The 12,292-nt window shown below is 38.6% G+C and overlaps 1 protein-coding gene across 1 annotated transcript in view; it reads right to left on the minus strand.

Moving 5' to 3' along the window:
- Nucleotides 1–12,292, minus strand: part of LOC144783423 (peptidoglycan recognition protein 3-like) — a 173,171-nt gene that overhangs the window by 133,331 nt on the left and 27,548 nt on the right. The window contains exon 5 of the mRNA XM_078662409.1: nucleotides 5,240–5,418. Coding sequence (XP_078518535.1) covers nucleotides 5,240–5,418 — 179 coding nt within the window. The remainder of the gene's footprint in view (nucleotides 1–5,239; nucleotides 5,419–12,292) is intronic.

Genomic DNA, 12,292 nt, shown 5'->3' on the forward strand with positions numbered 1-12,292 from the left:
TGATAGAAAATCCTGTAACAATCTCAGTATTTCACATTATCGCGTGAAAAGAAAGTCTTTCGAAAGATGTTGAACGTTTTCTTTTGAGAGTAGAAAACATAGTGAGGGAAGTGGGTGGGAAGTGGGTGGAGTGCTCCGTGTAAATTGGAGAATAGAAACAACTAAGAACCAATTGGAAGTGTTGTTTTCAAGTCACATGACTTCACATGCGCGTCTCAGGATGTGTACGCGGTGACAGTATCTGGTCACATACGTCATTTGGAAGTAGCGGTCTAATTCAGCGAAGTTTCAAAACGTGAAAAGGAGTAAATGCAAACACATCCGGATTTAATATATCTTCTGAGCTCGATTCAAGCATACAATTGTTAAAGTATAAAACCTTTTATATATTTTTTTAAAAATACCAAGGTGTGTACATTCGGTCACGCACGAAAGTTTAAAAAGACATTCTGCTCCATTTAATGTAAATTTTCATAATAATAAAAAAGAAGCCTAGGTTTAGTGTCTTTGACGTAGTATAAGTTCTTTGATGGGTCTATGAAGAAATGTAATAAGTTGCAATTGCAAAGTTTTCACGAAATATATAGGTGGGTGCGCGCACACGGTCGCGCACGAACGAAAGCCAAAAAAGCGGAGATAAACCCCCTTTATAATATGCTCCTGGAGCTCTTTTTGGTACAATGAGTTAGTTCTGAAAAGAACTTTTTTTTTTTTTTTTTTTTAAACAAGTGTTATGTTGTTTTTGATTTTTTAAACTTGCAACAACATTTTCATGTGTGACACAGGATCAAAATGAAATGAAGAAATGTATCTTTTCTCGGGGCATTTATGACTCTCAATTTTTAGTTTAGTAAGAATGAGGCTCTGCTCTCCGTACAGAAGAATTTCTCCACACTCGTTGCATTTCATGTGCACCTTTGCAAGATATGGTCTCAAGTCCATCACAGCACTCGATGGAGATACAGGTCGTCCACCAGAAGATGTGCTGGCCACCTCTGATGGTAATAGCGTGGCCAGGGCTCTTGTCGATGCCTGTGCAAATTCCACAGGGTGCACTTGTTTGGCATGCCGCACCATGGTATGTATGGAAAAGGAATATTTTTTTCTTGGCTTACCTCTTGAGAGAACCGAATTGCATATCGTGCAGGTAACTTTTGGCGCATTCACTTTCTTTTGTTCTTCAGGATAAGTGAAAAATTGCCAAATAAAAGATTCCTTTTTTCTTTTTAAAGGTAGTCGCTCATTTCCTTCAGATTCGGAAGATGAATGCGGGGCGGCAGCCATTTCAGCAAAGTCTTCCGAAGGATGTTGAACGTTGTTCTCTTTTGAGAGTACAAAATATAGTGAAGGAAGTGGGTGGAGTGCTCCGTGTAAATTGCAGAATAGAAACTACTAAGAACCAATTGGAAGTGTTGTTTTCGAGTCACATGACTTCACATGCGCGTCTCAGGACGTGTACACGGTGACAGTATCTGGTCACGTACGCCATTTGGAAGTAGCGGTCTAATTCAGAGAAGTTTCAAAACGTGAAAAGGAGTAAATCCAAACACATCCGGATTTAATATATCTTCTGAGCTCGATTCAAGCATACAATTGTTAAAGTATAAAACCTTTTATATTTTTTTTAAAAATACCAAGGTGTGTACATTCGGTCACGCACGAAAGTTTAAAAAGACATTCGGCTCCATTTAATGTAAATTTTCATAATAATAAAAAAGAAGCCTAGGTTTAGTGTCTTTGACGTATTATAAGTTCTTTGATGGGTCTATGAAGAAATTCAATAAGTTCAGATTGCAAAGTTTTCACGAAATATATAAGCGGGTGCGCACAGTCGGTCGCGCATGAAAGCCTGGAAATGCGCTATCCATTTTATTGAGAACTGTTGCCGAGAGTGCGCACACCGGGTCGCGCACGAAAGTTTAGAAAGGCTATTTTTATTTACAGACAAATTTTAATGCGTTAAAAAAAAGGCAAGGTACAGACTTTCTAATTCTGTATCGCTTTACAAGGAGTCTCTATGCAACTTGAACAGTGAAGAAAACGGCTTGTTTCCGAAACAAATGTTGCCAGAACTTTATTGACAAAAGTATAGGTTGTATACACGAGATATTTCTGAATTAGTATTTTAAAAACCAATGAAATTCACTGAAAAAAACATAGGTTTTACACACGTTATAGTTAGGAAGTAGCATTTACAAAACCTATGAAATTCACTGAAAAAACCATAGGTTTGACACCAGTTATAGTTAGCTGGAAATTTTACTGATGTAAAACCAATGAAATTCCACGTTATAGTTAGTTGGACTCACTATAACTTGCGCGTGTAATGCACTGCTGATGACGTCACATATTACATCACTCATGACATCACTGATGACACCATCCTTGTGACACAGTGACAGACCTCCTTTCACTGTAATCTAACCCTTGAAACGCATATTCAAAAATAGAAACTAACATTTTCAAAAGAATGGAGATACCCATACCAGTTACAACAACCAATTCAATAATTCCACCATCTATATACACATGCACTAATTCACCCACAGTTCTATATAGTCACTCATACATATATTCACTAATCATATGTAGTGATACACCTACACATCCTGTTACACACCGACAGTCATCCAAAAGTTATTCACACACATACTCACACATGCAAATAAACTATTGAACATCCATTTATTTGCATAAACAGCTATACACACACTACCACTTTACTTCTAAGGAAACTTACACATACTTACTCTCTTAAAAAATCACTTATAGAAACACATACTAATTTAAACAGGAACTCTTACAATCCCTCACTCTCACATATAGTCACTTATATACATCAATATTCACATATACTACATTAAAACATATGTAGTTACTGATAAATACACTAATAAGACAGTCATTCACTCACTAACACAGACATATACACACTAATCCACCCATACAGTCCTGCACATATGCTGTCTTCAAAACACATACAAACAGAGACTCAGTCATTCTTGCATCTATGCACTAAGTAATACCCCCACCAAACCATGCAAACACTCATACTGATACTAAGAAAAACATCTAATAACCTATATACATACACATGTACCTACTCATCAACCCATGCAGCCACTTATACACAAAGTGAAACACTAATACACATATTTAAATATTTAAGCATTACTCAGTAATATATGTATTCACTAAGATATTCAATAATATATACATATATAACACATATTTATTTTTCAGAAAGACACACATTCACTGGATGGTGTCTGTCATGAGTGATGTAATATGTGACGTCTTTAGCAGTGCATTACACGCGCAAGTTATAGTGAGTCCAACTAACTATAACGTGGAATTTCATTGGTTTTATATCAGTAAAATTTCCAGCTAACTATAACTGGTGTCAAACCTATGGTTTTTTCAGGGAATTTCATAGGTTTTGTAAATGCTACTTCCTAACTATAACGTGTGTAAAACCTATGGTTTTTTCAGTGAATATATATATATATATATATATATATATATATATATATATATATATATATATATATATTACGCTCCAAGTTTTCCTCCCATTCGAAGAATACACGCAGGCTGCTTCTGAATGCTTAAGTGTTTTTATTTAAGGCACAGAATCTGGTAGCTGCCAAACATTAAGACAAAGCAATCAAAAAACTTTAAGACACATTTATTGTCCAGAATATATTTTGAAATCATAAACACAACTGGAGGCAGTAGGTCAAAGGCTGAAGTTATCAGAGTCTTGAACAGTTCATATTAAACTGTTTTGTGACAGAGGTTTGATAGCTGAGACCCTGCATCACTGGACATGGGTCACAACTAAACAGGATCATTGGGTTTCTGCGTCCACATCCTTCGCGACTCTGGCACGGGGTAAAAGGGAGGATTGTGTAGAACTTACACTAAACATGCAATGGACAAACGAGGAATGAGAGAGAGAGAAAGAGAAAGACAGAGAGAGAGAGAGAGAGAGAGAGAAAGAGAGAGAGAGAGAGAGAGAGAGAGAGAGAGAATGAGGGAGAGGAAGAGAGCAAGAGAGAGCAAGAGAGCGAGAGGGAGAGAGACAGTGAGCGAGAGAGACTGACAGACAGAGCGAGACAGACAGAGATAGAGACAGAGAGAGAGAGAGAGAGAGGGAGAGAGAGAGAGAGAGAGAGAGAGAGACTGAGGGAGAGAGAGAGAGAGATAGAGAGAGAGACAGAGACAGAGAGAGAGAGAGAGAGAGAGACTGAGGGAGAGGGAGAGAGGGAGAGAGGGAGAGAGAGAGAGAGAGAGAGAGAGAAAGAGAGAGAGAGGGAGAGAGGGAGAGAGAGAGAGATGATTGCAGAGCTCAGAGTAACACAAACCAGACAGGCAAAGGGTCATAGCCAGCGAGAGAAAGAGGGAACTGACGGCTGAGATCACAGTGATACATCGTACAGGCAGTTGTATGTATTCTCATGTGGTGTCCTCATACTTTATCCGTGTATGTGTTCTCATGTGATGAACTTGTGCACTGTTTATATATGTGTTCTCGAGCTGTGTCCTTGTATGTGCTGTCATGCACTATCCTCATACTCTATCCATGTATGTCTTCTCGTGTTGTGTCCTCTGCTCATATATGTCTTCTCATGTCGTTTCCTCGTGTATATGGTCTTGTGTCATGTCCTCATCCCCTGCCCATGTATGTCTTCTCGAGCTGTGTCCTTGTATGTGCTGTCATACCCTATCATCATACTATCTCCATGTATGTGTCCTTGCGTCGTGTCCTCTGTCCATGTATGTCTTCTCGTGTCGTGTCCTCTGCCCATGTATGTGTCCTTGCGTCGTGTCCTCTGTCCATGTATGTCTTCTCCTGTCATGTCCTCTGCCCATGTATGTGTCCTTGTGTCATGTCCTCTGCCCATGTATGTCTTCTCGTGTCGTGTCCTCTGTCCATGTATGTCTTCTCGTGTCGTGTCCTCGGCCCATGTATGTGTCCTTGCGTCGTGTCCTCTATCCATGTATGTCTTCTCCTGTCATGTCCTCTGCCCATGTATGTGTCCTTGTGTCATGTCCTCTGTCCATGTATGTCTTCTCGTTTCGCGTCCTCTGTCCATGTATGTCTTCTCGTGTCGTGTCCTTGCCCTATGCCCATGTATGTCCTCTTGTGTCGCGTCCTCTGTCCATGTATGTCTTTTCGTGTCGTGTCGTGTCCTTGTGCTCTGCCCTCGTGCCACGTGCTGCGGTGAGCTCAGGCCTTGGCGTTGAACCGTGGCCACTTCTGGATGAGGCTGTAGAAGCTGTTCCCAGGGCAGCTGGTGGCAAACACATTACGATGGCCCTTCACGATGTAGTTTTTGCGGATGAAGCCCTTGGAGACCCCGCACTTGATGAGTTCCTGCACAGCCTTCAGGGCGGCCTGGCTCGGGTTTCTGTCTGAAATTAAACAAATAACCATGTAAGACATGGCAGCCAGGTAAGAGCCCACTGCAGCCACCTGTGTGCAGCCAGAGGCCCAAGGGTGAAACCCTACAGACCCAGCTCAACCTGTCATGATTCTGAGACACGTGAAATAAGTACTACTAAAGACAGGTAATAATAACTACTAAGAACTGGCTCGAATCTGTCGTACCAGGTGCTACATAAAAAGCACAAGCATCACTACTGGTCTGAAAGCCTCTGTTTCCCTGGTATTCAGATAAAATATTGAAAAAAAACATATCAAAAGGCAAAAATATAGTGTGCAAAAATATTGCTGACAAGAATATCGATTTTAAGGTAAGTAATATCAATGCTAAATAAATTAAGGGGCCTGATTATGAGGTGGGGCAGAAAACTTCCGACGAGCTGTCGACAGCTTCCTGCCCGACATTGTAAATTTTAGTTCGACCACCGTAATAGGATGATGGCGGTTGGAGTAAAACCTGTGGGGGGATTCCGATGCGCTTCTGATGGGCTCAAGGAGCCCACTGGAGCGTCGGAAGCCACCACAATCCCCTAATGACGGCAAAGCCAGGCTTGGCTCTGCCGTCGGGATTATGATGCCACTTTCCTGCAGCCTTTTCATGTCGCCCTTTCCAACATGGAGAGACTGTTGGAAAGTGTCTTTGGGGGCCGCTAGCAGGGCCCCCTGGCCCACTGCAATGGGCCCTGGGGGGCAACTATGGTGCCGCCCTAAACATCCATTTCCAGATGGTAGATTGTGTTGCTGGCCTTTTCTGCCTGCCGCACATGCTGCCATTGGGAAATGGATGTTTCTGACCGCCTGCAGGGCGGTCGCATCCAAAACCGGCGATCGGAACTGCCGACCTAGGGCCGGTCGGTTCCAGTCCGCAATGGAGTCTCATAATTAGGCCCTAAGTTGTTAAAATCAATGGTAAAAATATCTATGTTGTTAATATTGTTTACAAAAATATTGCTGTTAATAATGTCAGTTTTTATTTATTTTTATGTATTTTAGTATATATTTTAATTGCTTATGTTTATGTTATAAGTTGTTTGTATAATTATTGTTAATTTTTTATTATAGTTTGTAAATTTTCATTTGTTTTTAAAATTGCTTTATTAGTTTATTGTTATTTTTTATGCCATAACGGGTTGTGGGGTTCATAGGAGTACAGGGTGTGAAATAAATTAATTATAATAATTTAAAATGTAATTAATATAAATGATTTAATTATGAATTAATTATGTTAATTGTGAATTTGCTTTATTGCATTAAGTTTTAGGTGAGGGTTGCGGGGTTTGTAGGGGGTATAGGGTGAGAAGTACTTTATTTATTTATAATTAATAATACATTGTAATTATTAATATTTAATTTATAAATATGTAATTGTGTAATTAATTAAAGAATATATCATTATTGGAGTGAGTTGTTTTGTAGAGGTAATGGGTGTGAGGGAAATTAAGTACAATAATTAATTCTTATTATTAATCATGAATAATTATTTAATGGGACAAACACTAACATTGAGCAGGTGCAATAAAACTATTGAGGCGTGGGAAGTTCACTTCTCTACAATATATACAGTCCCCACACATAATAAAGCTTCGTCTGAGTTTCCAGCCCCTATAGGAATATCCTTATCCCTGTCCGAAATTGAGGAAGCGATACATCAGAGCCTGGGCAATAAAGCTCCAGGCCCTGATTGGTTACCGATTGACCTCATTAAGTACAAAGCAGACTTTTGGGCCCGCTTTGGTACATGTTTTTAATAACCTAACCAATTCCCCGTTACGAAGCACCTGGTCAACCAGTATTATCATCCCTATTTTTAAAAAGGGCGACCGTTCTCAGCCTGGCTGTTACAGACCCGTCTCCCTGATTGACACCACATTGAAAGTTCTAGGACGGGTTCTATATATTAAGATTAAAATCTGGACTGAAGAGAACTCTATTTTACAACCCTGTCAAGTTGGTTTTAGGAGTAGTGTAGGAACCATGGAACAATGCCTAAACCTTAACCTAAATATTGGGAAATACACAATTGCACAGCGGTCACCAATATACTTGGTTTTTATGGACTTGACTTCAGCCTTTGATTATGTTAATCGGTCCCGACTGGTCCATTTTCTTGGAATATGGGCTGGATGATGTTTTAGTAAATTTCTTAGCATCCCTGCATGGGGATCTGAAAGCTCGGGTCAGGATCAATACAGGTGGGGAGGCCTCTAAGACTTTAGAATCTGCAGAGGGGTCGGGCAGGGATGTGTTTTGGGCCCGTTACTCTTCATTTGATATATTACCAACCTACCTTACAGCGCTTACTAAAGACGCGCCTAGAGTTAGCAGTTATACACTCCCAGCCCTGCTTTACGCTGACTACGCAGTATTAATAGGTCGTACACCTAACGCACTGCGCCTTTTGGTGCGGTGCTTTGTTGATCTTATGGCTTCTTTAGACCTATGCACTAATTTGAAAAAAATCTTTTATAATGGCTTGCAGGCCGAAGAAGCGCCCTTTAAATATCATCTCTGTGGGTTACCAAAGTTTACAATGCGCTAGCGCTTTCCCCTGTTGGGGCTGGTCTTTGCTGCTAACGGTTCATGGTCTGATCACACAGTATACTGCAGGAATACGTTTTCCAAAGCAAACAATTAGGTTCTTAGTCACCCACAACCCAGGAGGTCGGGGTTATCTTAGTCATTTTTAATTATTTTAAATCTCAGTGTATGCCCACGGCAACCTATGACGCTGAGGTATGTAGCTTCTCAAAGACCTGTAACATCGAATACGAGGAGAATAGGTTTTGTCGGAAACTCGTGGGAGCACCTATCTCTCCGTCTCAATATGTTTGTCACAGCGGTTTAAATTTACACTATATTGAAAATTATATAAAGGCCCGCCCTGCTCTATTGTGGCTAGATGTTTAGTAAAATCCAGCGGCATCCCTCACAAGAGAAATTATAAGAGATTGCCTTAAGTGTGAAAAGGCAATGGCATCCCATGGCTAGCTGCGGTGAGATCTAGCTTAAGCAGGATTGATTATGAACAAATCTTTGATAGCCCACATGAGATAGACACTCTAAGCAAATAAGATATCCAATCTGCACTATGTACACATTACAGAAAGGACAGATTTGATAGGGAATCCAGGAAACTAAATGTAGCCACTTTCATGTCCTTCAAGAATACTCATTATCAGTTGGTCAGCTATCTCACCAAACCTATGGGACGTTGTGGGCGGGGTCTCTTTTTCCGTTTAAGGGCTGGCATAGTAAAATTTTTATTAGGTTTCCCCTGTGGTTTTCATGGAAATCTTGATTCTTTGCCCTGCCCGTGTGAGGGCCTGACTGGGCAAACCACACTACATTTTTTATCCTTCTGAAAGTTTTATCTACAGTACAGTAAGTTGTTTTAATACCTTTTTTTTAAAAACACTCACTTGTTGATTTTGGGATTACAAATAGTATTTTCTTGAATTTGGAACTGATGAATTAGTATTTTGCGGGGGTGCTTTCTTGAAAACTGCTGTTCATGCACGCAACACGATGTGCAATGTATAAAAACATTTTTCTTGCATTGGTTTTATATAATTCTTTTACAATTAATGAAAATGTATCTATTTTATGTACTATGCGAGAACTGCTCTTTTATGGATATATTTTTATCCGAATAAAGTAATTGAATTGGAAAATATTTATTGATAATTAAATATGTAAATTGTATAGTTAAGATATTTTTTAAGTTATATATCAGGAGTGCAGTTGTTAAGTTTGTAAGGGTAAAGGGTGGAAAGTTAATTAAATATAAGTAATGTATTATGAGTTCATTGTAATTAATTGTTTAATTGATAATTACATTAGAAAATTATGTAAATACTATTATTTTGAATGATATATTAGGGTGTGTGTAGTGTTTGTAGGGACAAAGGGTGGGAAGTTATTTAATTATAATTATTTTATTAGTTCATTATTATTAATTGTTTAATTGATAATTCACCTAAATTAGTAATTATTATAATGTTTAGGATATATTTTACGTGTGTGTTGTTTATTTTGCAGAGGTGTAGGGTAAGAAGTTATTTAAGTTATAGTAAATGGAAAAATAGTTTTTTTTAAAAGTGTGTCATTTTTATGTTATGTGTTAATTGTGTTATTTTTTTAATTCTAAATTAAATTATATTTGTTTATTGTTATTATTATGAGGATATAGTGAGGCATTTTAATTATGTAACATAAAATATTTAATAAACATTGTAAAACACATGTAATTAACATGTTTTTATATATATATATATATTTAATATATCTATTTCTTGTTATTTGATGTAGTTGTTAAAATATTTTATTTGATTGAAGTTAACTACTCCCTCTCTATTGCTGCACAGAGAGTGGGAATAGTAAATCTTACCTCTCCGCAATCCAATGCTTTCCCTACTGTTGCACTCTCTGGAGTGGGAATTTTGATTTTTACGCCTGCGCTATCCAACATTTTCCCTACTGTTGCACTCTCTGGAGTGGGAATAGTAATTTTTACCTCTACGCTATCCAACGCTTTCCCTACTGTGGCACTTTCTGGAGTGGGAATAGTAATTTTTCCCGCTCCGCTATCCAACACTTTCCCTACTGTTGCACTCCCTGAAGTTGGAATAGTAATTTTTACCCCTCCGGAATCCAACACTTTCCCTACTGTTACACTCTCTGGAGTTGGAATAGTAATTTTAACCCCTACGCTATCCAACACTTTCCCTACTGGTACACTCACTGGAGTGGGAATAGTAATTTTTACCCCTCCGCTATCCAACACTTTCCCTACTGTTGCACTCTTTGAAGTGGGAATAGTAATTTGTACCCCTCTGCCATCCAACACTTTCCCTACTGTTGCACAGACTGGAGTAGGAATAGTAATTTTTACCCCTTCCGAGTCCAATGCTTTCCCTACTGCTTCACTGACTGGAATGGGAGCAGTACATTTTACCTCAACTGAGTCCAATGCTTTCCGTACTGTTGCAGAGAATAGAGTGGGAATAGTACATTTTACCCTTCCTCAGTCCAATGTTTTCCCTACTGTTGTAGAGATTGGAGTGGGAATAGTATATGTATTATTCCCACAATTTTATAGTTTTGTTTATATTGTTTAAATTCATATTATTATGATGTTTGTGTGTATTTGAAATGATATCATTTTTAATAAGAAATGTTGGTAATATTTAACTGATTTTTATTAAAATGTCATTTTTTTATTTGGTTTACTTTCTTAGATGTAATGAAATTTGTTTGTTTTTAAAATTATTTCCAGTTTATTTATTGCTGTTTTTAATTTGTCAGTCAGTCAGACAAAACTTTATTTGGTTTGTTACAACCATTAAAGTACAAGTTACCTCGTATCCTGATAAAACATAAGAAACATAACACAGCGGTATCAAAAAAAATAAAAAAAGTATTGCACATCAATATCCAAATAGTTTAACTTCCTTTTTAAAATCGGAGTATTATAGCATTCTAAATTATTAAAATCACGTAATACATACATATACATCAGATCTTTCACCTATAGCAAGTAGTACTGTAATCCCTTGATGGTTCCACTTTTGTGTGGTACTAGAGAGAAGCATTTTTAGTGCTTACTCTGCGCACTTGAGGAACACTTTAACTTTATTCATATATTTCCCCAGAGCACAGGCTATATCTAAATTCCTCATTTCCGCCAAAAGGTTAACTGCTTGCATCCTATTCACAATCTTATAATTTTTAAAAATCGGACATAAATACTCCTTTCGTATTTCTAAAAACCACATACAATCTAATAAAATGTGTAAAATATCACAAGCGGTACCTAATGTACAAGTGCATTTACCATTGCAACCTATCATAAGATTTCAAACCCCTTTGTTCGTATAACATGGGTTTATCCCAATTCGCATTTTTAAAACTTCCCGCCTTAAACTGTAACTAGGTAGCCGGTCCACATAAGGGAAATGTTGGTCAATCACCCAAGACAATGTCATGTGGGCCACCGAGGTATTTTGTAAAAGGTACTCCTGGTCATATAAACGGGACGTATCGGCCCCTAAGAGCCTTAATTCTTTCTTACCTATTGTCCTGTGATCTTGCGGTGAACCTGCCGTCAAATCGAGCACCCCGTATGCATCTCTTATTGATGCTCTGGTCTCTTTTGCCCAGGGTAACTCACTGGTGGAAATTTCCTCTTTGGCCCATTGGGAGATTTTAAGAAACTCCCCTGCTCCCAATCGCTGCCAAAAACGTACGAGGGCCATACAAGCAGATATCGCCCAGGAGGTAATTCCCAGCTCAAGTCTTGCTGCCTGTACCATGGATGATTTAGGCAGCAGGAATATGCTTTTTAGTACATTTCCATCCTCTTTATCCCAGGAGGTCTTACCACTTAGATAAAGAACCTCGGCTCCATCCAAGAATTGCGGGGGCACCATTGCTTGGTAGGCTTTTATGACCGGCCTATCCGACAGCTCTCCATAGGTACTAATAAATCTTTTTAGGCCTTTCACAGAAGCCAGTGCTCTCATTTTTAAAGCTTGCAGGTGTGTATACCCTTTCAGGGTACCAGTAAACCACATTCCCAGATATCTATAATCAGATACTCTCTCAAGCAAAACTGTGCCAAGATACCATCAGAACTTCCTTTTCCTCTTTCCAAAACATACAATTTTTGTCTTCTCCATGTTTACTATTAATTTTTTGGTTGAACAATATTCTTTAAACCTATTTAATTTTCTCTGAAGGCCTATCTCCGTCTGATCCATAATCACCAAATCATCGGCATATAGAAGGCACGATATCTGGTTTCCTCCCAATTTCGGGTTCGTCCCTCTAACCTCTCTTAGTTTT

This window comes from Lissotriton helveticus, chromosome 9 (genome assembly GCF_964261635.1).
Source record: "Lissotriton helveticus chromosome 9, aLisHel1.1, whole genome shotgun sequence".
In the NCBI taxonomy this organism is placed as follows: domain Eukaryota; kingdom Metazoa; phylum Chordata; class Amphibia; order Caudata; family Salamandridae; genus Lissotriton; species Lissotriton helveticus.